At 37.6% G+C, this 27,033-nt stretch overlaps 2 protein-coding genes across 2 annotated transcripts; both read right to left on the bottom strand.

Annotated features, from left to right (window-relative positions):
• Positions 1-3,531: 3,531 nt before the first annotated feature.
• On the bottom strand, positions 3,532-4,146 carry LOC103436181 (ankyrin repeat-containing protein NPR4-like). The gene is made up of 2 exons (XM_029093395.1): positions 3,889-4,146; positions 3,532-3,795 (listed from the first exon to the last, which is right to left on the bottom strand). Exons 1-2 carry the CDS (start codon positions 4,144-4,146, stop codon positions 3,532-3,534), a joined length of 522 nt encoding a protein of 173 aa, XP_028949228.1.
• Positions 4,147-6,775: 2,629 nt separating this feature from the next.
• Positions 6,776-8,759, bottom strand: LOC103436139 (naringenin,2-oxoglutarate 3-dioxygenase-like). Its single transcript, NM_001293954.1, has 3 exons — positions 8,394-8,759; positions 7,771-8,199; positions 6,776-7,078 (listed from the first exon to the last, which is right to left on the bottom strand). The coding sequence occupies exons 1-3, from the start codon at positions 8,757-8,759 to the stop codon at positions 6,776-6,778; spliced, it is 1,098 nt and encodes a 365-aa protein (NP_001280883.1).
• Between the last annotated feature and the right edge of the window lie 18,274 nt (positions 8,760-27,033).

Below are 27,033 nucleotides of genomic sequence, written 5' to 3'. Positions count from 1 at the left end.
CTTCATAAATTGAGCATGTGTTCAAACTTTAAACAAATTTGACTAGGTACACAAAAGTATGCATTTATTTAAAATATTCATCTCATTCATCATTAGTTTGAATATCTAACTATTAGATGGTGAATTATATTAAGTAAATTCATGTACAATATCCGAGTCCCTAAATTTGATTGAGGTTATTTAATTTGAATCTGGGCATGTTGTGTTGAGATTTGATGATGTGAGGAAAAGTTTGTCCCACATTGGTGATGGACATGCCTTATTATGAGATTATAAGATGAAACTAATTTTAGGGTTTCAATATATTTCTTTTTATATTCTTCTCTCATATGAGGCAACACATAATATACATACTCAATCCTTGTACTACAAGGAATATTAAAGACATAAAAGGTGAGTTATACTCAAACTAGCAAACACAATTACTTTCCTATTGTATTATTGTTGACTCACGCCAACATTTTCCCTCAAGTTGGTGCATAGATATCATCTAGGCCCAACTTGTCGTGTGAGTCTTGAAACCTTCTTGCAGAAACTGCATAAGTTAGAATATCTGCCAACTGTTCTTCTGTCTTCAGGAACGGAGTGTCAACCAACTTAACATCCAACTTTTCTTTGATAAAATGTCTATCCACCTAAACATGTTTGGTCCTATCTTACTGCACCGGATTATTAGCTATCTCCTGTGCTCCTTGATTATTATAGTACAACAGTATAGAACCTTTTGGTTTAAACCCTATCTCAGTAAGTAGAATCCAAAGCCATAGAAGCTCACAAATACCATGTGCCATTCCTCTGTACTCAGCCTCGGCCGAAGACCTTGCCACCACATTTTGCTTCTTACTTCTCCATCACCAGCTACAAATGTGAAGTATCCTGACGTAAACCACCGATCAGTGATATTTCCAGCCCAATTTGTATCTATATACCTTTTCACCTCCATATGCCTATGCTTTCTATACATCAACTCTTTTCCTGGAGCTCCTTTTAAGTAACTCAGAATCCGAATTACTGTTGCCATATGATCCTCACTATGAGCAGGCATAAATTGACTCATTACACTTACTGCGTAAGCAATATCTGGCCTTGTAAGCGACAAATAAATCAACCGCCTTACCAATCTTTGATACCTTTCCCTATTCACTGGGACTTGATCTTGATAAATTGCTAGATAATGATTCTGCATAATAGGTGTGTTGATGCACAAAACCGGAGGCCTTGGTACAACGTAAATCCGACCATGAATCTGCAAGAAATGTAAATAACACAAGATGTATCGTGGTTCACCCTAAGGTTTGGGCTACATCCACACTGATTATGTATTTATCTGAGGGAGAGAGAGCTCTAAATGAGAGCGAGAGCTTTGAGAAGGTGAGGAGCTTTAGGAATTGACCTCCCCTAATTGTGAGGGTGAAGAGTCATTTTATAGAATACGGGCTCCTCACTTATTACATATTTGCCCTTTCCTTTATTACATAATTACATTTAAGTCCCTCAAGTATTTATACGAGATCTAAATACAGAGGCTCTAAATATGGTATAAACAGTAGTCCCCCAAGTCTTCAGTCAAGAGAGTCTTTCGGCTGGAGACTTGAAATTCAGTCCATGTGTGGGCCAAAGTAACTAGATGTTGTCTTGAACTGATGCTCGATATGAGGCGGTGCTCAATCTGAAATGATGTTCAACTAGAAATAGCACATGCTCCGAGGCTACTCGGCTCATAGCTTATGTTTGCCTTGGTTGGCTCGGCTTGTGGCGTTGAAGGTAAGAGAGTCCCTTTTATAGAATAAGGGCTCGCTCCTCAATACATGAATGATAGGCTAGAGTTGATGCTTGCGGTGAGGTGGTTGCTCAGTAGGCGGCGATGCTCTCTAATGGTAGTGAGGGAGTCTCTTTTATAGAATAAGGGCTCGCTCCTCAATACATAAATACGGGCTAGAGTTAATGCTCTCTAATGGTGGTGAGGGAGTCCCTTTTATAGAATAAGGGCTCGCTTCTCAATACATGAATGGTGGGCTAGAGTCCCCTAAGTATTTTTCATGAGGCCCAGTTGAGGCCCAATATATGGTACATAATGTAGTCCCTCAAGTCTTCGGTCAATAGAGTTTGTTGGCTGGAAACTTCAAATTGAATCCATGTATGGGCCGAAGTGGCGGTTGTTTAGAGGCGGTATTTGTATACCCTGCACTGAAGCTTTGTAAGTGAAGCTTTGAAGCTGGAGCTCTGTAAATGAAGCTTTTGAAGCTAGAGCTTTTGTAAATGAAGCTTTTGAAGCTGATTGACATGAGTGATGTTCATGAATGTTTGATTGACATGAGTGATGTTCATGGATGTTGACATGAGTGATGTTCATGAATGTTGACATGAGTGATGTTCATGAATGTTTATGTATGATTGATATGAGAGATGCTCATGAATGTTTATGTATGATTGATATGAGTGATGCTCATGAATGTTTATGTATGATTGACATGAGTAATGCTCATGTATAATATGAAGTACTGGCCGTACTTTTGATCACCTAGTTGGTGGCATGAAGGAGAGTACGGGTTGTACATTTCATCACCTAGTTGGTGGCATGAATGGCTAGTTGCCAAATAATATTAGAGTACGGGTTGTACATTTCATCACCTGGTTGGTGGTAATAACGGCAGGTTGCCGAATAATTTTGGAGTACTGGGCGTACTTTTGATCACCTGGTTGGTGGTAATAGCGGTGAGTTGCTGAATAATTGTGGAGTACTTGGTGTACTTTTGGTCATCTGGTTTGAGCTATTTTGGGCTTATGGGCCTTCGCCCTCTACACAACATTCCAGCCCATTTATTTTGGGCTTTGCCGTTTTTTTTGTTTTTTTTTTGTTTTTTTACCCTCTGATGGGGTTTATACAGATGTTCCCGAAAGATAAGAAAAATACATCATTCAAAAATAAGAAAAGTAAATCACATCATTCCGGTGGGGTGTTTATTCCTTGCTTTTGCTTTTTGCTTTTACTTTTCCACCACACATATCTCTCTGTCTCTGTATCTGTCTCTGCGCTGTTGTCATGTATGTGCTCAGTAAAAACCCAATCTTGCAGACTTTATTCTCTTCTCTCATTTTGCTTTACTTTTGCTTTCTCTTTTCCCTTTTCTCTTTTGCTTTCTCTTTTTCCTTTTTGGCAGATGGCAAACAAGGGCCTCGCAACGTGAAAGTGTCGCAAAGTTACACGATGCTGTCACTTCTTTTTTTCTTTTTGCTTTTTCTTTCTCTCTATTCACTGCACATTTCTCTCTGTCTCTTTCTTGAAAATGGTGATGGCGAATCGAGAGAAGGTGGTGCTTCTCGAAGCCAGAAACTTGCAACCAAGCGTGAAGGCGGTGTTTCTTGCCAAGTTAAGGGAATATAAATCTGATCTCAATAAGTTGAAAAGGGAAATCAAAAGAGTTGCATCGCCTAATGCCACTCAGGCTGTTCGCGATGAACTGCTAGAGACAGGAATGGCTGATACGCATGCGGTTTTTTCTTATCAAAGAGAGAGAATGTCAATGTCTGTTAAGCCCCAACACCTCGAAGAGAATCCTCAATCTCCATATCCCTCAAATCTCTAGAACTTTGCTTCAGAATGTCTAAGGCGGTAGCGTTGTTTGCATTCAACGCATTCACGTTCACGCCAGTTTTAAACAACAAGAATTTGGTAATCTCGGTTTGCTTCTTGGCCATGGCAATATGCAAAACAGTGTTACCATCATAATTCTTCCAATTCACAAAATCATCATCATTCCCAGCTGCCTCGACCAAAACCTTCAACCCCTCCAACTGGTTACACCCAACGCACAAGTGCAGCGCCGTCTCACCTCAGTCGGTCAAAGCCCAGGTCGACTCATTCCCAACTCGGACCAACTCTCTCACTGATTTAACTCGCCCCTTGGCGGCCGCTACGTGGAGAGGCGTTGACCCATGCGAGTCCAGCTCGGAGGCTAGCTCGGGGTTGCAGCTCAGTAACTCGGTAACAAAACCCAGGTGACCCAGCATTAAAGCTACGTGAAGCGGCGTCTCGGAGACGCAGGAGACTAAAGCTCTGTCGAGACCGAGTGGGTCTTCTGCGATCAGATCTTTAAGCGTCGCAGTGTCTCCCGCCATGGTTGCATCCAGAAGCTTCTTGTCCATCTTCTTCACTCGTTTCTCTCTTCTGGGTGAGCTGAAAAGTTGTTAAGCTTCCTCGGGTTTCGAGCAGTCCGTCGATTAAGGCACTCGGATCTTAGACGAGTATGCAGGAAAAGATGAGTGTTCTGCCGTAGGATCGGAGTGAACTCCCCAATTCTCAAGAGGAATCGATGATTTCTGAGTAGAATCCAAACGGGGAGACCAATTCCATGGATTTGAATTCTAGGAGAAGAAAGTCTATAAGTGGAGATGAGGTGAGGGTCTGCGTGGCGATGAGAGAGAAAGTGAGTGACGAGAGTTAGAAAAGCAAGGATGCAAGGGAGACAGAACCTCATTGAAACTGAAAATATTGGAACAGAAAACTAATGGATGAAGAAAGAAAGTAACTCAGAGCTAGTGAATGTTTTTTTTTGGAAAAAATCCAATGAGGTTTGTGGGTTTTTTGCAGATTCACAGTGGATGTGAAAAAATGAAAGAGAACCGACATAACTTTTCGTATCGATTCCCACAAATGGCTCTAAATGTTGATGCACAAAACCAGAGGTCTTGGTACAACGTAAATCCGACCGTGAATCTGCAAGAAATGTAAATAACACAAGATGTATTGTGGTTCACCCCAAGGTTTGGGCTACGTCCATACTGATTATGTATTTATCTGAGGGAGAAAGAGCTCTGAATGATAGTGAGAGCGTTGAGAGGGTGAGGAGCCTTAGGAATTGGCCTCCCCTAATTGTAAGGGTGATGAGTCATTTTATAGAATAAGGGCTCCTTACTTATTACATATTTGCCCCTTCCTGTATTACATAATTACATTTAAGTCTCCCGAGTATTTATAGGAGATCTAAATACGGAGGCCCTAAATATGGTATAAACAAGGTGTATCCATTGGTTTACACCTTAACATACCAGTTTCAGACAAAAGATCCAACACATACTTTCTCTGAGACAAGTATATTCCTTCCTGAGACCTAGTCACCTCAATTCCCAAGAAGTATTTAATTCTTCCAAGATCTTTAATCTCAAACTTAGAAGACAAATGCCTTTGCAGATGTTTGATTTCCATTGTATCATCACCTATGACAATCATATCATCTACATATATGATAAGCAGAACTACCTTGCCATCCTTGCGTTTGATGAACAATGTATGGTCTGCGTTTCTCCATTGATACCCATATTTCTTCATCGCCTGGGTAAACCGCCCAAACCACGCACTGGGTGACTGTTTAAGGTTATACAGTGTCTTCTGAAGTCTACACATTTTCCCACTGGAGTTCGCAGCGCCATAACTTGATGGAATATCCATGTACACCACTTCCTCTAAATCACCATGTAGAAAAGCATTTTTAACATCAAACTATCTCAGAGGCCAATCATGGTTTGTAGTAAGAGATAATAAAACTCTAATGGTATTCATCTTTACAATAGGGGCAAAAGTTTCTTGATAATTAACCCCAAAGGTTTGGGTAAAACCTTTGGCCACTAGCCTCGCCTTGTATTTATCAATTGTTCCATCTACCTTATGTTTAATAGTGAACACCCACTTGCACCCCACTGATTTCTTTCCTTTGGGAAGTGGGACCACACTCCATGTATTATTCTTTTGTAGCGCTTCCATTTCAACTTGCATTGCTTTTGTCCATTTTGAATCTTTCAAAGCTTCCTCCACCCTGGTGGGTATTTTGATGGTTTCCATTTGCTGAACAAATGCACAGTATTTCGGTGAAAGTCAATAAGTAGAGACATAGTTTGAAATGGAATACCGCACCTTTCCTTCTAGAGAGTACCTGTCTGGTGGTTTTCCTCGATTTGTCGAGGAGACAACATATAAGACGGTTCAATGATTCCCTTCATGAAAAATATGTGTAACTCATATGCACATAGAAGAGAGCAACGCTCGACAATTCGACCAACATTCCTTCAAACGCCAGGGAACACTATTATGAGAAGCATAAATGAAAAGAACAGCTCAGGATGAATCACACTCAATCCAAAGGTAACACCAACCCTTCTCATAAGCCAAGTTTACCGCATGAATTACAACATGCAATTCAGCTTCAAAAGATGTAGCCACCCCTAAAGAAGTAGCAAAACACCCTATGCATGAACCAAAATGATCACGAAAGATGCTGCTAGTACCAGCTAATCCTGGTGATCCATAAGCTGCATCATCGGTATTCACCTTGACCCAATGTAGAGAAGGTGGTTTCCATAAAACTTCAGTAACACGAGATGACATGGCAGGACGACCAGACAAACCAATAGCGCGAAGATTACAAAGTTCTTCCACGTAGTTTTTCATGTTTCCCTTGCTAAGCGGATCAATGTCAAGGAGCTGCCAATTAATTGAGCGAACAATAGCAGTAATGGATGGTTGAATATCGTAAAAACGAAGCTTTATAAATGACATGAGTGAAAAATTAGTTATATGGGGAATCATGTAGTTAGCTCACTGATGTAAACAGATTATTAATTTATCATCAATTTATGGCAGATAAACATCCCAGGGAGCAAATGCCCTACTAACACATTATGGCACACGAAAGTGAAGTTTACGAGTACAAGAAGTGGGAAGGCAAAGTTACACGTGGCTATAGTTTCACAAAGAGCTTTTAAGTGGCTGGGGAGAAGTCTAAGCAAATATGTCGTCCGCTGGCTTTGTCTCCACTTTGGCTTTCTCCAAGTCCTGCAGTTGCTGTTCCTTGGCCAGCTTTTTCAGCCTGGCAAGCTCAAGATCTTTGCTCATCTTCTTCTTGTACATCTCGGTGTAGGTGATCGGCGCCTCGAGAATCGGCTTCTCTCCCTCCCTCACACTGAGTGGATACACTATTGCATCTTGAGCTGGGTTCTGGAATGTGGCTATGGACAGCCTGCTGCTGTTTGAGTTCACCACTGCTTGGTGATCAGCATTCTTGAACCTCCCATTGCTCAGAAACTGCTCAAACAATTATGCACAATAATTCAATCAGTTCAATTGACTCAAGCCCATGATTTTATGTTTCGTTATATGCTAAACCGCTAAACCTTAGTGTTGCGTTCATGCACGTGTAAGTAAATCTCGACTATTGATGCATCAGGAATCTCACTCTCAACAATGGTCACACAAATAAATGTAAACGACTGACCATAACATAAACCCTATGCAGCCATTTTCCTATTCTCTAATGTCAATTGCCAACAGCACACGCAATTGTATTAAATATGAGGTGTTCATATGCATTGTTGTGTGGTACAGAAAACCCCATATAAAAAACGCCCCTATCTTGCTCATCACATAAATATAATGGCATTTAATTACCCACCATCATCATCACGAGCATACCCATTTTTATTGAATTTTTTATGACACATGAACCCCTCTATAACGTGACAAAAATGTAATCATAATTTACTTCCATTTCTGTACGACTTTTAAACCATTACCATGCTAAGAAATATTTGTAAATTTTATTTTATTTATGCACCTTGTAACGTTCTAATAAAACCGTTTGAGTTAAAAAATATTTGTAAACTGCAAGTTTAATTATAAAATTGTTTAAACTCCGTCGGTAGCTAATTTAACATTTAATTTAACAAAACCTATCGTTTGCCAAAAAAAATTATAAGATTGTTTAGTATTTTACTCACATGACCATGATCTCCGAGATTGACCACAAAAGCTCCTTCCACTGGTTGAACGGTGATCCATGTCTTCCCATCATCCCTAGTAGCCTGAAGGCCACCAACTTGGTCCTGAAGCAAAAGGGTAATTGTGCCCGGGTCCGTGTGGCGCTTGAGGCCAAGAGTTAGGTCGGGCTGAGGGCACTTCGGATAGAAATTCACCACCACTTTTTGGTCCATGTCCACACATGCCTTTGTCAATGCCTCTGTATCCAACCCCATGGCTTCTGATAAAACCCCCAAGAGCTTGCATGCCAGCCCCATCAGCTCGTCGCTGTACTTCTTCGTCACCTCCCTCCATGCCTCTGGCTTGTCCGGCCACCTCGAGTAGTCCCGGTGGCGAATCGGGTATAAAAAGTAGGTCACAATTTCACGCCAATCTTGCACAGCTTCTCCCTAAATTTACAATCCAAATATGTCATGTGTTAGGACATAAGTCAGTAGTACTTCAATTTCTTGTATTACTAAACTAATAACGAGTTAATGCGTTCTAACAATTTATTTTTAAAAATAACAATAAGCTAACAAATTTTATTTTGGTGTACAAAGATCCTGATATTTCGAATTCCTATATATAGCGTTGTGATCACCTGTAAATGACTGGACACGATGAATCCACCCTTTTTGCCACCGGACATGTCGAAGCGGAGCTTCTCCTCCGATGGCAAATCAAAGAACTCTTTGGCGAGACCGGTCATTTCCGATATGAGCTCGGCATCAACTCCATGATCAACAATCTGGAAAATACCCCAGTCCTCACAAGCTTCCACAATCTTCTTGCAAATCTCGGCCCGGCGGCCTTCAACCTCATCGATCCCGGCAAGCGAGATGATCGGAATTTCGTTGCTGAATTCGTTGTAGGCAACCTTTGGACGCTCGTCTTCGTCTCGGACGAATTTTTGTTGTAGGGTTTTCTCATGCGCAATGGATGTCAGCGTAGTAGCAGGAGGAGCCATATTTTGGTGTTGAATTTGTTTGGCTCTGTTTATTTGGTATTGGCTCAAAGGAAATATGTATGTTTTGTGTTTGTCTTGGTGAGGCTAGGGTGTGATGTATATATATTTAAAGGGTGAATATGTATATTTAGAATTGGGGTCGCTACAACTACCTCATGGGTCGTGGAGTGATCTTTTACCAGTCATAAGACTCTCACGGCTACCAAACCACTTTGTATTTTGCTTCTAGAATTTTATTAATTGGGTGGTTTCAAGAACCAATTTGTAGGTACAAAGTATGGTCCATTTTATATGTAAGAAGAACAATATTATTAAAGAGTAATCAAATATAGATGTGTTATAAATAGGTAAAAGTTAGAGAGATAAACTTTACTAGTGACAGGAGCAAAACAGGTGTAAAATATCACATTGTAACTATAATACAAGGGGATGACAAATAAAAGAGGGAGGCATAGATACTGATGTTATTGATCTTTCCTTTTTCTCTGTGTATCTTGAAAGCATACGGAGCGCTCTATTTATAGAGCAACTCCAAACAAACGTATTAACTATACATTGAAATTTACAACATACACCTTTTGACAATACGATCCTCCTTCATTTCCCAAGTCAATATCACTTTGTGTGGGCATTGAAAAATCTACCAATGTTTTCAATATCACTGTGGGCATTCATTAACCCACCAGTATTTTCAACAGTCCCCCTTGGATGCCCACATATCAATATCAGTTGCCTCGTTAAAACCTTGCTCGGAAAAACCCAATGGAAAAAAATCATAGCGAAGGAACAAGAGTACAACTTTACCTGGATTGTTGATATAGTGTTAAATATGCTTATGTTGTCTCGTTAAGACCTTGATAGGAAAAACCCAGTGGTAAAAATCCTAATCGAAGGAAAAAGAGTACAACATGCATTTATCATGGATGCTCCCCCTGATTCCACATTCTCCAAATTTATCTGATTGGTAAGTCGACGTAATTCGATACTTTGCACTAACTTCTGAAACGTGCACTTTGGTAGAGACTTGGAGAACATGTCTGCCAGATTTTCATTGGAACAGATTTGTCTGACTTCAATAACTTTAGCCTTCTGAAGCTCATGTGCACTGAAAAACTTTGGAGATATGTGTTTAGTCTTATTGCCCTTGATGAATCCTTCATTCATTTGGGCAACACATACTGCATTATCTTCATGGATGACAGTTGGATTGTCTGTCTTCGAAGTTAGACCACATGAATTCCGGATATGATGGATCATTGATCTTAGTCAAGAACATTCACGACTTGCTTCATGTCAAGCAAGTATTTCTGAGTGATTTGAAGATGTAACAACTAATGTTTGCTTTGTTGAGCGCCATGAGATTGTTGTACCTCCATTCTTGAACATATATCCAGTTTGTAAGCGGGCTTTATGCGGATCAAAGAGAAAACCAGCATCTGCATATCCAACCAGGACCTGGTCATTTGTGGATTTCTTTTAGTATAAGAGGCCCATGTCTGTTGTCCCACAAAGGTATCGCAATACATCTTTAACTAATTTCTAATGACAAAATTGTTGGAGCAGAGCTATACCTTGCTAACAAGTTGACTGAAAAAGCTATAACTGGTCTAGTACATTGTGCTAAATATAATAAAACACCTATTGCACTCAAATATGGTACTTCTGGACCAAGGACCAGTTCATCATTTTCTTTTGGACGGAATGGATCTTTCTTAAAGTCTAAAGAACGAACGACCATTGGCGTGTTGAGTGGATAAGCCTTGTCCATGTCAAATCGCTTCAGGATTTTTTCAATGTAAGCTGATTGGTGGACCAAAATTCCACTAGCATAATGCTCGATCTGCAGGCCGAGACAATATTTTGTTTATCCAAGGTCTTTCATTTCAAATTCGCTTTTCAGATATTCAATAGTTTTATTGAGCTCTTCAGGAGTTCCAACTAGGTTTATATCATCGACATATACTGCCACTATAGAAAATCCAGAGTTAGATTTCTTAATGAGCACACAAGGGAAAATGACATTGTTGGTATACCTTTCTTTGATCAAATACTCACTGAGACGATTATACCACATTCGTCCAGATTGTTTCAGCCCACACAATGATCACCTTAATTTGATTGAGAGCATACCTCGTGGTTTTTTAGTTGTTTCAGGCAACTTAAGTCCTTCTGGGACTTTCATATATATGTCAATATCTAATTCTCCATATAGATACGCGGTGATGACATCCATAAGTCGCATGTCAAGTTTTTCTGGAACCACTAAACTTATTAAGTAACAAAACGTAATTGTGTCCATTACAAGAGAGTATGCTTCCTCATAATCAATTCCAGGTCTTTGTGAAAAACCTTATGCAACGAGTTGTTCTTTATATCTTGCAATCTCGTTTTTCTCATTTCGCTTTCTTATGAATACCCATTTGTCACCCACGGGGTTTATACCAGGCGGAGTTTGGACTACTGGTCCAAAAACATTTCACCTTTCCAAGAAATTTAATTCTGCCTAGATTGCATCTTTCCACTTAGGCCAATCTTGTCTCTGTTTGCATTCATCAATAGAGCGGGGCTCTGCTTTCATGTACCTCTGTTTCTTCAGGTACATGTGTCTCATCAATGACATTTTCTTTCTTCTGAAAGTACAAAATCATGAATTGTGGATTTGTCATTCATTTTTTCTTCTTGAATGATTCCATTTGGATTCAATTGTGCCCTCGTCTTTCTCTTTCGAGGGGCTGATTCTTTTGAACCTGGAGGTCTACCACGCTTCAGGTGTGCACCAGATGAATCATTCGCTGCCACTTTAATTTGTCCAACAGGAACATCAATTCTTGCAGGTGCATTTGCAGCTGGTATATATGATTTTGTCACTTTCATAGCATCATTAAATGCATCTGGCATTTGATTGGCAATACTTTGAAGATGAACGATCATTTTCACTTCATTTTCACATTGAGTGCTATGTGGATAAAAATGAGATAAGGTGGGAACAATTCATGTTAGCTCTTGTCGTTCTTCTGGAACGGTATTTTCTCCCCCTAACAATGGGAAGACCGTCTCATCAAAGTGACAATCAGCAAAATGAGCTATAAACATATCACCTGTCCAGGGTTTCAAATATCTAATGATAGACAGTGAATCAAAACCCACAGAAATTCCCAATCTGCACTGAGGACCCATCTTAGTGCATTGTGGTGGTGCAATAGGTAAACAACACAACCAAAAACTCGTAAATGTGAAATGTTTAACTAATGCCCAAACACGAGTTGCACTGAAGAGTATTGGTGGTTGGCTATAGGTCCCAATCGAACCAATGATGCAGTATGTAAGATGGCATGTCCCCATGCAGAAACTGGCAATTTTGTTTTCATGAGCAGAGTACGAGCTATTAATTAAAACCTCTTGATAAATGCTTCTTCTAAACCATTTTGAGTATAGACATGAAGAACAGGGTGTTCAACATCAATGCCCAATGTCATGTAGTAATCATCAAAAGTTTGAGACGTAAATTCACCAGCGTTATCAAGTGGGATTGACTTAATGGGGTAATCTGGGAACTGTACTTGTAACTTAATTATCTGAGCAAGAAGTCTCGCAAAAGCTACATTCCGAGTATACATGAGACAAACATGTGACTATCGGGTAGATGCATCAACCAAAACTATAAAATATCAAAATGGTCCACATGATGGTTGAATAGGCCCACAAATATCCCCTTGAATTCTTTGCAGAAATGATGGTGATTCAGCATCAACCTTTAGTTGTGATGGTCTAATTACCAACTTCCATTGAGAACAAGCCTTGCAAGGGTTATCATTTGAGATAGCAATATGTCTGCTCAATAATGGATGTCCATTAGAGTTGGTAATGATCCTACGCATCATGGTAGATCCTGGGTGACCCAGACGGTCATGCCAAAGCATGTAAACTTTTGAATCAATGAACTTCTAGTTCATGACAGTATGTGATTCAACTGTCTTTATGTATGTATAATACAATCCACTCGTCAAACCATGCAACTTATCCAATATACGCTTCTGGGTATCATTGGAGGTAATGCATATATACTTCACATTTTCTGCACTTTTCATTTCAATGTGGTATTCATTTAAACGTATGTCTTTGAAACTCAACAAATTTCTAGTAGATCGAGTAGCGTACAACGCATTTTGTATGGACAATATTGTTCCATTTGGTAACAGAACCTGGGCTTTCCCTAAGCCTTCAATTACATCTGATTGGCCTAATATTGTTGTTACCTTTACTTTTGTAAGCATCAAGCTTGAGAAATACTTTCGATCTCGAAGTATTGTATGTGTGGTTGTGCTATCTGCAAGACATATATCTCTGCCATTTCTCATGTTTTGAGAATGACCATAGCTTTTATCCATGCTTTCTAAGTAAAAGGGATCATGGTTAAAAGCAATTTATAACAGGAAATTTAAATGCCACTTTTATTAAATTTGAAATGCTAGTTTTAAACTACAAGTTCAGCATAATAAAAGTACATCACACATAAATGATTCAGTCGAACCAGTACATTTCATTTCCCCTTTCCATAATGAAGTCTGAGACATCTAGATGGGTTGTGTTCAACTGCCCTGATAAGTCGCATACTGGATCAGGTATATCTATTGGTTTAGCTTGGTCGAAAAAATTGGTCTCGACACCCTTCTCCTTGATTAAGGCTTGATATAGATCAACCAGATGTTTTGGGGTACGACAAGTACGCGCCCAGTGCCTAGTGCCACCACTCCTATGGCAGGCTCCTTTAGAGTTTCTGGAAGCATTGTTCATATGAGCTTTGCCTCTGTGGCGATTCACATTTTTGAAGCTCAAGCCTGAATTATACCTTGAAACCTGGTTTGTGAAACTGGACACCATGATTCTTGCCTTTTCCATTCCACTGTCCTCGCCTGTGGCCACGTCATCTTTTATGATCATTACCATTAGAGGATGTGGCGTTCACTTCGAGGGAAGCATCATTCACTTATGGGAATAGTGCAGATCGAGCAGGTTGGGATTAATGATTTTTCAGTAGGAGCTCATTGTTTTGTTCGCAACTAGGAGCATAGATATCAGCTGGTTGTATTCAGTGAAACCTCGCTCTCTATACTACTACTGTAGGACCACATTTGAAGCATGAAATGTGCTGAAAGTCTTTTCTAGCGTATCTTCTTCAGTGATGGTTTCCCCACAGAGTTTCATCTGGGAGCTAATTCTGAACATCGTAGAATTGTACTCAGTCACTGACTTGAAAACCTGGATCCTTAGGTGAGTCCACTCATAAGAGCTCTTGAAAGAATTACCGTTTTCTAGTGATTGTATCTGTTTCTCACTGCCTTCTAGAGAGATAACGGATCTTCAACCGTTAAGTACTAGCTCTTTAGTCCTTTATTAAGGTGGCAACGGATAAGGATCATGGCCTTCACCCGATCTTGAGAAGATGCATTGTTCTCATCCTTGATTGTTTCTCCAAGATTCCCTGCTTCCAAATGGATCTTGGTATCCACTACCTAGGTAAGGTAGTTCTTCCCAGTAATGTCTAAGGCAACAAAATCAAGCTTTGCCAAGTTCATCATTTTCTTTTCTGAAAGAAAACTGAGATGTGTAAGAACTTGCAATAATATGTATTCTGGAGGTATATATTGTTAGAACTTCTGATTCTTACAAATTTTTCATTTTGATATTCAGGCCAAAATGATAAGCACTCGAAACTTCAGGCTCGAGATTTTCAAGATGAATGAGGAGGGCGATTATACCGCACCATTCTCTTTGAAATAACATAACATAGGATGGGCGATTATTTCGCACCACTCAATTAGCAGGAAAATTTAAATACGCAAAGCATGGTGGATGATTATACCGCACCACCTAAAATTTGCAGTAAAATTAACATAAATAAACACTGGATTAGTAATCAAAAGCTACACCAAACAAGATATCAAAGATATATGTAACTTTTAGGTTGAGAAATAAAAGCAGGCATGGTGCAAATAGTTCTTCATGATGGTATATCTAGCAGTTGAGGTAGATGAATAAGATAAACAGTAAACTCCTTAGAGGAAACTTTTTTTTTTCTTTCGACAAAAAGAAATGAGAGAATAATTAGAGAGTCGTGCTGATAACGTGTTATAAATAGGTAAAAACTAAAGAGATCACCTTTACTAGTGACATGAGCGAAGCAGCTGTAAAATATCATACTATAATTATAACACAAGGGGATGACAAATAAAAAATGGAGGAATAGATATTGATGTTATTGATCTTTCTTTTTTCTCTGTGTATCTTGAAAGCATACGGAGCGCTCTATTTATAAAGTAACTCCAAACAAACGTATTAACTATACATTGAAATTTATAGCATACACCTTTCGACAATACGATCATCCTTCATTTCCCAAGTCAATATCACTTTGTGTGGGCATTGAAAAATATACCAATGTTTTCAATATCACTGTGGGCATTCATTAACCCACCAATATTTTCAACAAGATGTAATGTTCTTTTCTCTTCTGTATAGTTGTTATACTTGACTATGTAATTATTAGTATTACTGAGGGTAAATATGTAAGTTTTGGTTCTATTAACTCTATAAATACCAAGTGTAAAACTAATTATTGTTCAATGAGAAATACAAGGATTACAGTTCAAAGTTTTCTTCCTCTTTAAGCTTTCTCTGTAAGTCTCAATATGGTATCACTCGGCATTTGCCTCCCGACGATTTCAATCCGTCCAATTTCCACTTGCATTATTTCATTCTTGAAGACAATTCATCTTCATCAAACCCTAACTTCTCAAATTCATATACTTCTCTTACGATTCAGAATATTGGAAGCATGGTTCCAATCAAGCTGAAACGCTCAAATTATCTTTCATGGCGTGCGTTGTTTGCTCCGATTCTTCACTGCTACAAACTCATTGGTGTCATTGATGGCACAAAACCATGTCTTTCTCCTATGCTTCCAGATTGTTCAATCAATCCGGCCTTTGAACTTTGATATGAAAAAGACCAGAATCTCCTTATTTGGTTAAATTCTACGCTTTCTGAAGAAGTTATTCCAGATCAAATTAGAGCAGCGATTTGGTGGTAATGCACACATTCACCAATTGCGATGTCACCTTCAATCTCTTTAAAAAGGATCTCTGTCAATCTTTGAATATCTGCAGCAAATCAAAGAGATCTCCGATTCATTGACTGCTGTTATAGCTTATGTTACCGATCGTGACTTGATTACTACTACACTTACTGGATTGCCAGATGAATTTGAGTCGTTTATCAATTCTATCATGCTTCGTCTTTCTTCCATAACACTTAATGAATTGCACGGGTTACTTCCCACCAAGGAATTGTCCATGTCTCGAAGAAAGAAACTTGCTTCCTCCAATGTCACATAACCCTTTTAAGCCTTTTTATGCTCAGGCTTCTTAAGTTCCTATTCTTCATACACCACAAGTCGTTGCTACTCAGTATCCTCAATCATAGAATTTTGTGAAGCACAATCGTGGTAATCAAGGTAATCACTACAACAATCAAGGCCATAACTACAATAATTGTGGCAATCGTGGTTCCAATTACAATTTCAGAGGTAACAATTCCAATCACCATGGCAATTATCATGGCTCTCACAATTTCAATACATCTAGTTATCGTATACATTGTCAAATTTGTGGTTTTACTAGTCATGAGGCTATCGACTATTATGATCGTATGAATCTTGAGATTGTTGGTAAAGTATCTTCTGCAAAGTTGGTTACGATGTGTGCTCATCATTCAATGAAGCCTAATACTCCATCCTGGCTAATTGATTCTAGTGCTACTTTTCACATTACAAATAACATCTCCAACATTCAATCTCCCAACCCTTATCATGGAGAAGACAAAGTATACATTGGTGATGGTAAAGGTTTATCCATTGATCATATTGGTTTTTCTTTGTTACATACTATATACTTTACATTTCAGTTGCACAATGTCTTACATGTGCCTCAAATGCAACACAACTTCTTTCTGATTATCAGTTTATTAAAGATAATAAATGTTCATTGACTCTTGATATTGATGGATCCTATGTTAATCATCATACTACAGGGATGATGGTTTTGCACGGACCAATTAAGGATGGCTTCTTCCCTATTCAAATCTCTTCTAGTCACTCTTTAATATCTTCCCCTACTGCATTAATCAGTAATAAAGCCTATGTAAAAGTGTGGCATAGTAGACTTGCCACCCTTCTTTTTCCATTTTTAGAAGGGTACTCTCTACTACTCAACTTGTACTTCAAGGAAAATCTACAGTGGATTTCTTCTACAAGGACTGTGCTTTAGCCAAGAATCATAAACTTCCCTTTAGTAGTACTAGTTCATTTTCATCCAAAATGTTCGGATTTGTTGCATTGTGACTTGTGACCCTCACATGTGTTGGCTGTAAGTGGTTATAAATACTATCTGCTCATTGTTGATGATTTCAGTAGGTATTGTTTGTTTATTCCCTTGAAATCTAAGGCAGATGTGTACTCCACTTTTGTAAACTTTCAATGCTATGTAGAAAATGTTCTTGGAAATACAATCAAAATTGTCAAATCTAACTCAAGGAGTGAATTCATTGGTAATAAGTTTCAATTTTATCTTAAGTCTCATGGTATTTTACAACAATTTAGTTGTCCCTATACCCCTGAACAAAATGGCTATGTTGAGCGTAAACACATACATTTAGTTGAAACTGCAATGACTTTGTTAGTTCAATCTCAAGTACTTTATCAGTTTTGGGTTGAAGCATTCTCAACTGCTACCTATTTGATTAACAAACTCTATATCTCTGGTATTCCCCATTCTCCTTGCAAACCTTTGTTTCACATTCCACCAGATTATCCACGGTTGAAAATATTTGGATGTAACTGTTTCCCATGGCTCAAACCTTGCATCTCTTCCAAATTGGATAGTAAAAGTAAACATCGTGTTTTCTTGGGGTACAATGTTCAACATAAAGGGTACAGGTGCTTGGATCCACTCACTCAGCGCATTTAAATTTCCAGGCATATAATTTTCAATAAATCAGAATTTCCATATCACAAGATTATAGCTATTGCATCTACTACTTCATCAACTTCATTATTTTCACCTATTAGTCTTAAGTTTACCATTCCTCATTGTGCTCCATCTATAGCACCATTTCCTCAAATGTCTACTCTTACTCCAAGTAATCATCTTATTGCTGAATCTCCACTACATGAAGATCATGCATCATCATCAAGGGTAGCTTCTTCAATAACTACAGTTCATCAGGTTGTTACCAATATGCATCCAATGGTTACTCGGTCTAAAGCATGAGTTTTTAAACCTAAGGCTTACTCAACAACTAAGCATTCATTGCCATCTTTAATTGATCATGTTCCAACTACATATCTTCAAGTATCCAAGTTTGCACACTGGAGAAACGCTATGCAAGAGGAATTTAATGCATTGTAATCCACAGGTACATGGTCATTGATGCCTTCTACTTCTAATCAAAATGTTGTCGGTTGTAAGTGGGTCTTCAAGATCAAGAAACATCCAGATGGCAACATTGATCGATATAAAGCCCGTCTTGTAGCCAAGGGCTTTCATAAGAAATAAGGACTGGATTATAAAGAGACTTTTAGCCCAGTGGCTCAACCTATAACAATTAGGATTCTTTTGTCTCTTGTTATTCAATGTGACTGGTTTTTGAATTAACTTGACATTAGTAATGTCTTCCTACATAGTGATCTCAAAGAGGATGTCTTTATGACTCAACCTCCTGGCTCATGTGACCCTAATTTTCCCAACCATGTGTGTAAACTCAAAAGTCTCTTTATTGTGTAAAACAAGCTCCTAGATGCTTCTCTCTTTGTTCTTAAAGCTTATGTGTTGGTAATTGTTTTGGTTTATGTCGGTGATATTCTAGTGATTGGACCAAATTCAGATGTCTACAAACTTTTCATTCAGAAGCTTAGTTCATTTTTTCCAGTCAATGACTTTGGCTCTTTGCATTATTTCCTTGGTCTTGAAATTCATAGGACTTCTGAAGGTTTATTTCTTTATCAGAGTAAATATTTACTTAACTTGCTTCATAAAACAAAAATGGAAGGTGTCAAACCTTGTACAACCCCTCTAAGCTGCATCAAACTTAATCACACTAGACCACTTTTCTCAGATCCTACAAAGTATATGTCTATAGTTGGTGCCTAACAATATTTGACATGGACCCGGCCTGATTTATCTTTAGCAATTAATCGAGTATGTCAGTTTATGCATGCTCCAAGGGAATCTCACTTGCAGGCAGCCAAGAGAATCTTGAGGTTTCTCAAAGGTTCTCTCACACAAGGTTTATGGTTCAAAAAGAGTTCATTTCATCTCTTTGCCTTCTCAGATGCTGACTGGGTAGGTTGTCCATTTGATAGAAGATCTATAAGTGGTTATTGCATTTTTTTTTGGGATCCAATTTGATTAGTTAGAGTGCCAAGAAGCAATCCACTGTTGCTTGCAGTTCCATAGAAGCTAAACATGGGTCATTAACTCACATCGCTACAGAAATCACCTGGATTTGCAAAGTTCTTAATGATACTGGTCTGGCACTTTTTATAGTTCCTGATTTATGGTGTGATAACATCTCTACCTTTTCATTGGCATCAAATCCAGTGTTTCATGCTCGCACAAAACACGTGGAAATTGACTACCATTATATCAAAGAACTTGTTCTTGCACATTTGATCAAAGTTCAATATGTTTGTAGTCATGATCAACTCGCAGACATTCATACTAAAGCTTTGACAAAACACAGGTTTCGGTATTTGTAGTCCAAGCTTCCTCTCGGTTCTTTTCAGCACCAAGTTTAGCTTGAGGGGTGTAAAGAGTAATCAAATATAGGTGTAATGTTCTTTTCTCTTTTGTATAGTTGTTAGACTTGACTATGTAATTGTTAGTATTACTGAGGGTAAATATGTAAAGTGTTAGTTCTGTTAACACGATAAATACCAAGTGTATAACTAATTATTGTTCAATGAGAAATACAAGGATTCCAGTTAAAAGTTTTCTTCCTCTCTAAGCTTTCTCTATAAGTCTCAATAATTATTACAAAGTTAATAAGATGTTTGAGTGTTATGTAGCACTCAATGTTATTAGTGTTTTAGCTATTAAATTTAATTTCCGTAATTGTTAAATTTTTCTTTAATTTTGACCATTAATTTTTCATACTCAAAGTTAAGTATCATCAGGTGAAAAGATTTGGAGTTCAGGTAAATTTTGGAGTTTTTAAGGAGTCATGCATCGTGTCACTTATAAGAACCATACAAGAACTTGAAACCTAAATATTATGTCACAATATTTTATGGGGTAAATATTAAATGCTCTTGTGATGAAGGTGTGCACATTTTTGGATTAATAAGTTTTTTGGCTTGTGCTACATGCACCAATTTTATACACCGAATGATGTGGCACCTTTTATACAATATAATTTTTTATTATAATTATCATCAAATTTCAACTTGAATTAAAACACAAACTTGATTAATGTCACATTATTTGGTGCACAAATTTTATACGTAAATTTGAAACATTATTATTTGGTTTGTTTTATTAACACCCCACATATTGTTGAATACACCCCCCATACTAAATACACCCCACATCTACTTTCTCAATCAAAATTTATCTTAGAACACCCCCATTTACTTTCCTATACTACCCTCACACCCAAACTTTCTACATACACCCCAAATTCTTCACATACATTCAACATTATCTCATTGTGCATTCTCACCACACCTCCAAATTTCAATACTCTCGCTAAACATGTCAATGCTAATTATGAGGTCAACTACATGACATTTGATTGTTGATTTATTTTACTGGTAGAGCACAAATCCAAAATTTGTATTCCTCTCTGTTACTCCTCTAGAGTCAGTCTCACAAAATTTTGATCCAAAAAGAATGATAGGACATGCGTGAAATTTTTTTTTTCCAAAATCATAATGGGAAGATTGTAATGGGTTCAATTCTTTTTACTATACAAAACTTAAAAGAAAGTAGTGCCAACTGCTAAGCTTACCACTTAGAGAAAAAAATTGTTTATATTATAATGGATTTATTTATTTTTGAGAAATAGAAAAATTGTTTTGGAGTAGTTATAGATTTTGATAACAAAAAAATGTTGTGGTTCTTATAAAAATCCATAGTGAAGTACGTCTGGTTACGAATTCGTAACATTTTTTATTTTTATTTTTAGGGTTTAGGTTTCTATCAATTTGGGGGTTTTGTCAATTAGGGGTTTTAAGATTTTAGGGTTCGGGTTTAGACAACAAATTTAGAGTTAGGGTTCATATTAGTAAATAATTTGTGTATTCAATTTCTTTTAAATTTTTTAGGCTAAATAGTCATTTCATGTTAATATATATGAGTGATTTAATAATACATATTTATGTGGGGTGTATTCAACAATATGTGGGGTGTTAATAAAAAAAACCTTATTCTTTTTCTTTACAAAAAAGCAACACGAAATTTACATGGACCTTAAAAAAGCTTCAATCCCACAGGCAATGTGATCGTTTTTTTTTTATTCCTTTCTGTTTTTGGACTGATGAATGAGAAGGAGGAAGGAAATGACAAGGATAATAGATATAAGAAATGAAGAAGTTTCAGATGGTTACACGGTTATATGGTGTAACTAATCTATTCATATTATAACAAGTGAATTTAGCCATGGCTTTTTAGCCAAAATGATTCCTGAGATTGGTATAACTCTTCACTTTGGTATTTGACAGTGAAAATCCATAGAAAATGTCTCTGAGTTAGTCCACAGTAAATTGTTTTAATTTTTCTGTGAAAAATCAAAACAATATCCTTGTTAAGTTGAGGGGTTGGCTTGACAAAAATCCTCTTTAAAGGGGTCACGTGACAACTTAATGAGAATATTGACAAAATTTTCACTAAAGAACCAAAATGATTTACGGTCTATCGATTTTCATTGTCAAGACCAAAATGAAGAGTTATGGCAATCTCAAGAATCCTATTGGGTAAAAATATTGAACCCTATATTTGTTCCCTCGCATCAAAAGCAATTTAGGAAGAGTGCACATTTTCTCAACAAAAAAAAAAGGAAGAATACATATGATGGTTTTTAAAATAAGAACTGCTCAGTTGAATAAGACCTTCATTTTCAACTAATTATGTCCCAAGGTCAAATATCATAATCTCCTTAGGTCAGTTTGGGATTGTTGCGCTTTTTAAAAAAACTACTTTTGTTGTGCTTTAGTAATAATCTGTTGAAAAATAAAGCAGTTAAGTATTTGATAAATTATATTTTTTTTAAATGTTGTGAGTATAAATAGCAAGGTAAAAGTGTTTGGTAAATTTTAATAGAAAAGTAGTATATTGTATATAATGACAAAATTGGACATATGATAGTGGGGGGTGGTGGCGATGATAGCGGTGGCGAGGGCGGTGGTGATGATGGTGGCGGCAGCGGTAACGACAAAGTTAGGGGTATGGTGGTGGTGCCAATAGTAGGGTGTGTATGGTTTGGGTGTAGAGATAACAATGGTAGTAAGGGTAGAGACATTGTCGATTGTCGTGGAGTGATGATGGTGGTGGCATTAACTCTGTTCTCCAAAAGATAAAATGTATGTAGAAGATTGAATAATATCAATTTTAAAAAGAAAAACTAATGAAAAGAGCTTGAAAACTTTGAGTTTTAATGATAAGGACAAAATAAAGGGTAAAGTGAATAGTACCAGGTTTGACTTTTTAGTGTAAAAATGTGGTTTTTCATTAAAGTGAACAGTACCGTGGGCTTTTCGTTAAAACTCCCATTTTAAAACCTAATGAGGGTATTATAGGAATTGGAATATTCTTTAAAAGCTCAAATCTCCTTTTTATGAAAGCAACTTTTAAAAGCAACCTACAAGTTGCTTTAAAAATAAGGAAAACTAATGAAAAATGGCTTAAAAACTTTAAGTTTTAACGATAAGGACAAAATAAAGGGGAAAGTGAATAGTAACATGATTAACTTTTTGGTGTAAAAATGTAATTTTTCGTTAAAGTGAACAATACCGGGAGTTTTTCGTTAAAGTTCCCTTAAAAATATGCTGTCTAGAGGTCGTTGCTTTTAAAATAAGTAGGATATTTTAATTTTACCAAACATTTTTTTGTTGTTTAACTTAAGTGAAACAGTTTTTGGTAAAAAAGTAAGTGCTGATAAACCTACCCCATTGTCTTATTTCTTCATCCACATTTTAATGAAAATATTAGTGACATGTTTATCGTTCTAGAAAAAGACTTTTAAATCCAACCCATTTTCTCTCCTTCACCGTCTCTTTCTTTTCGTCTCCAGTTTTCTCTCTCTTTTGTTTCATCTCTCTCCTCGGCTTCAACCGCCACGACGACTGAAAGTTGCTATTGGTCTAGTAATTTCATTGTGGAATAGAACTTGGCTGCTGAAAACTTAGTAGTAGCCAAGTTCTTTCCTTCATTGTAGCCTCACTGTAGGTTTCGAACCCAAGACCTCCAATTTTTAATTTGAAGAAATCCTTGCAATCCATATTTTACCACTGGGCCACTAGCTCGTGATTGACAATGAGGTAAGTCTATCATCACTTAAAAGTAAATACCAAATGGAACCTTAATATAACTTACAATAGTAACATGACTTGTAATTAAAAAAAAATTAAGAACGAAATCAATCAATTGAAAAGCAAAACGTTATCATACAATCCCAATTTTTACAATGTTTAGTGACGAGTTAATTACAATAAGTGAAGATATAACGTGCCTATAAATGTTGGTTGGGTTAAAAAAAACGTCATCAAACAACTTTGAATGTATATATATATATATATTTTTTTTTTGGGAAACCAAACAACTTTGAATATTACATACTTGGTTGTTAGTTGATTCACAACTTATCTCTACTAATTAATAAAATCCGTGAAAAGATAAATTAGTCTTCTATCACAAAAAAAAAAAATGATGGGCAATAATGTAATTTCACAGGTTCAAATTTTACTGTTTTTTATTAAAACCTCACCTACAAGTGATGTTAAAATACCTCTAATATTTATTAAAAAATAAATTAAAAAAAAAACCAAAAACAAAAACCTCCCACTCCCCCATGTTCTCTCTCTCCCTCTCTCCTTCTCATTTTCTAAAAAAAAATTGTGTTCATACACTTAAAGTGTGTAAGCAAATGATAGTATTTAATTAAGAACACCCTGCCATAGAAAAATCAAAATACTAAGAGTTCAAGAGAGGAGAAATAATTTGAACTTGAAAATTAATGAGTTGAAAATAACAGTTCTAACCACCAAAACACTCAATCACTTGAATCACTTCAATTTTTTTTTTCAACTCTTAATTTTTGTTTTACCAAAACATTTGATGTTCTAAATTTTTTAATAAGTTGCTTTAAAAAAAAAAAAAACAATGCAAGCTCAAACCAACCCTTAATAATGAGTTAATCACAATAAGTGAAGAAATAACGTGTCAATTATTTGACAAAAAAAAATGATTTTTTTAAATATCAAGAGAGGAGAGATAAAAATAAAAGTTCTAACTACTAAGATACTCCATCGCTTAATTTTTTTTTCTCTTCTCAATTCTTAAGTCAATGACTTGTAACTTGTAATATTTGTTTAAAGTAGGAATTGCCAACAAATATTAAATACCAGAAATTGAGCACAGCCAACAGATACGGTGATTTGTGGGCGGAAGTCGCGTCACGTGATCTTCACCGAACAATTTCCCATCCTCCTCTCGGTCTCAGCTAGCCATGCCCATGCATATGCCTACCCGCCCCCTTTGTTGGTAACATTTTAGTGTATTGATATATGACTTCCATTGGGTCTCACTTCCCACAAAGTCATCTAGTGTAGTTGCTTTGATAGAAAACTTCTGAGTGGTTAATTCTTATTACTAATATATATAAAGGAAAACTAATGAAAATGGCTTGAAAACTTTGAGTTTTAATGATAAGGACAAAATAAAGAGTAAAGTGAATAGTACCAGGATTGACTTTTTAGTGTAAAAATGTGGTTTTTTGTTAAAGTGAACAGTACCAGGAGCTTTTCGTTAAAGATAAGGACAAAATAAAGGGTAAAATGAATAGTACCATGATTGACTTTTTAGTGTAAAAATGTGGTTTTTCTTTAAAATGAACAGTACCAGGAGCTTTTCATTAAAGTTCCCTATATATAATTGTTTGGGCCCAAAAATACTGTTTTGGGCCGAGTTAGTTCTTTTTCGGCCCAGTGTAGGATAGGTCGAGGTTAGATTCATCCTCGGCCCAGAAGATTGTAAACAAGTGTCATTATAAGATATTCAGCCCATGGGCCGAGCGGTCGAAGTGGGCCATATCCTATTGGAAAGAGGAATGTGGACGAATCTTGTTATGAGAGGGAGTCTCGACGGGATCAGGATGCTGAGATTGAACACGGTTTGATAATGAGTTGTGTTCAAAGTCTTAGTAAGAATAGGATTGGTCGAGATAAAGATGGATTATTAGAAGGAGTTCTAATCCAGGAATGAATAGGATTCAATACAGGCTGGCTGCTATAAATAGGGAGAGAAGACATCGAAATAGCTCTTCTCCAATTCAACACATAACTGCCCTGCACAAATTCTCTCAACAACCTTGAGATTTTTCTTTTCTTTTTCGCTGACACATCTTCAGTTGGCATAAACAGCACTGTGAAAGCAACCGGTGATATCTTCAGTTGGCATAAACAGCACTGTCGCTGTAGAACCAGCCGATCTCGCAGCATCTTCAGTCGGCATAGACAGCACTGCATCGAGGGCGATTGGTTGTCTATCCAAGTCTCGGTCGAGAAGGATTTCCGAATCCTTGTTGGTCGAGGTCATCTCATTAGCCTTCTCGGCGAGGTGAGGTGTTATAGTTTATTGGGCTCGGCACATAACACGCCGAGTTATTTTATGATCGGATACTCTCAAGTAGGATTTAGAGTTCGGCATCTCGACGGCCATACCACGTTTACTATTAAGACTTATATCTACTTTGAGTATTTGTGCCCTTACACTTTAGTGTCAATTCGGCGTGAGTTTACTCTGACGAATACCATCACGGTGGCCGAATCCGATGACGACGATTTGTGAACTTCGTAAGAATAGTAGCCTTATCTTCAGGCTCTAGAACCCGAAGGCCGAGACGTGTTCTTTCCCAGGCTGCAATCACAAGACGCAGAAGTTAGCTTGCACCCAACGCAACATCAACATATTTTACTCCTCGGTGGAGCTCGGCCGATGAGTTGGCACACCCGCACATAACCGAATGACGTAGTTAGCTTATAGATTACTCGGCCTGCGCACCACGTAGGCTTGGTAGTTTTTAGGGTCAACATTTTGGCAAGCCCAGTGGGACCCAGTGCTAAAACTACGAAGTTCATGCTAATTGAGACACGATCAGTTAAAAAGAAAACAACTATGGAAAAATCAACAACCGATTTGCTAATTCAGAACATAGGACAAAGTGTATCACAGGCACAAAATCCCCTTAGTGCCGTGACACCTAAGTCCACAAGCGCGACTCGCCAAGAAAAGGAAGTTGGTCTCGGCGGTCAACTTTGCAGTTTAGAAATCCTTAACAAAAACATATGCGTTCTCAATGAAGGGATATTGGAGGACAGTGATGAGGATGGTGGTGAAGGCTCTGATCCACCAACAAGATCGTTTCTTCGAAGATGACTTGACGAACAGTCTCGGACGGTTGAACAGACGTTTAGTCAAGGAATCGATAAACTGCATGACGTGATATGCAGTATCAGTGAGGTACAAAACAGATTGCTTGAAATACTGGTTAGCAAGGTTTGCGACAACAGGTCATTCGATCTTTCCTGGAAATTGCCACCAAGAAATAATCTGTTACCAATAGTACAGGCCAAGCCAATCCCTACTCGGCTCAAGCCAATTGACTTAGAAAAAAAAGGATGATCGAGTAGCAGGATAGATGGACCTGATCAGAGAGTAGAAGCAATGTTCGTCGATATGATCGAGGTCCAGCGGATGATTGATTCGGCCATGAAAAAAGGGTCGAAGTTTCTTAAATTCACCCATCCATATCCAGCTTACGAGGAACGGTTCGAATATCCTAAAGGTTTCAAAATTCTAGATTTTAGCCTTTTCGCTGGAGAATTGTCTTTATCGTCGTTAGAACATGTGGCTCGTTTCACCGCGCAATGCGGAGATGTTAACAGTGATTTTCACAAGCTACGGATGTTCAACTTTTCATTGACAAGTTCAGCATTTGCCTGGTA

Source organism: Malus domestica, chromosome 15 (assembly GCF_042453785.1).
Source record: "Malus domestica chromosome 15, GDT2T_hap1".
In the NCBI taxonomy this organism is placed as follows: Eukaryota; Viridiplantae; Streptophyta; class Magnoliopsida; order Rosales; family Rosaceae; genus Malus; species Malus domestica.
Note: the sequence above shows the minus strand (reverse complement) of the source record. Positions and strands in the feature narration are given on the sequence as shown.

Excerpts from the sequence above, each read along its gene's own strand:
- LOC103436139 (NM_001293954.1), bottom strand. The coding sequence starts at position 8,759 with ATGGCTCCTCCTGCTACTACGCTGACATCCATTGCGCATGAGAAAACC. Across the intron at positions 8,200-8,393 it reads TCGTGTCCAGTCATTTACAG|GGAGAAGCTGTGCAAGATTG; the intron begins GTGATCACAACG and ends TTGTAAATTTAG. Across the intron at positions 7,079-7,770 it reads ATCTCGGAGATCATGGTCAT|TTTCTGAGCAATGGGAGGTT; the intron begins GTGAGTAAAATA and ends TTGTTTGAGCAG.
- LOC103436181 (XM_029093395.1), bottom strand. The coding sequence starts at position 4,146 with ATGGACAAGAAGCTTCTGGATGCAACCATGGCGGGAGACACTGCGACG. Across the intron at positions 3,796-3,888 it reads CCAAGGGGCGAGTTAAATCA|TTGGAGGGGTTGAAGGTTTT; the intron begins GTGAGAGAGTTG and ends GGGTGTAACCAG.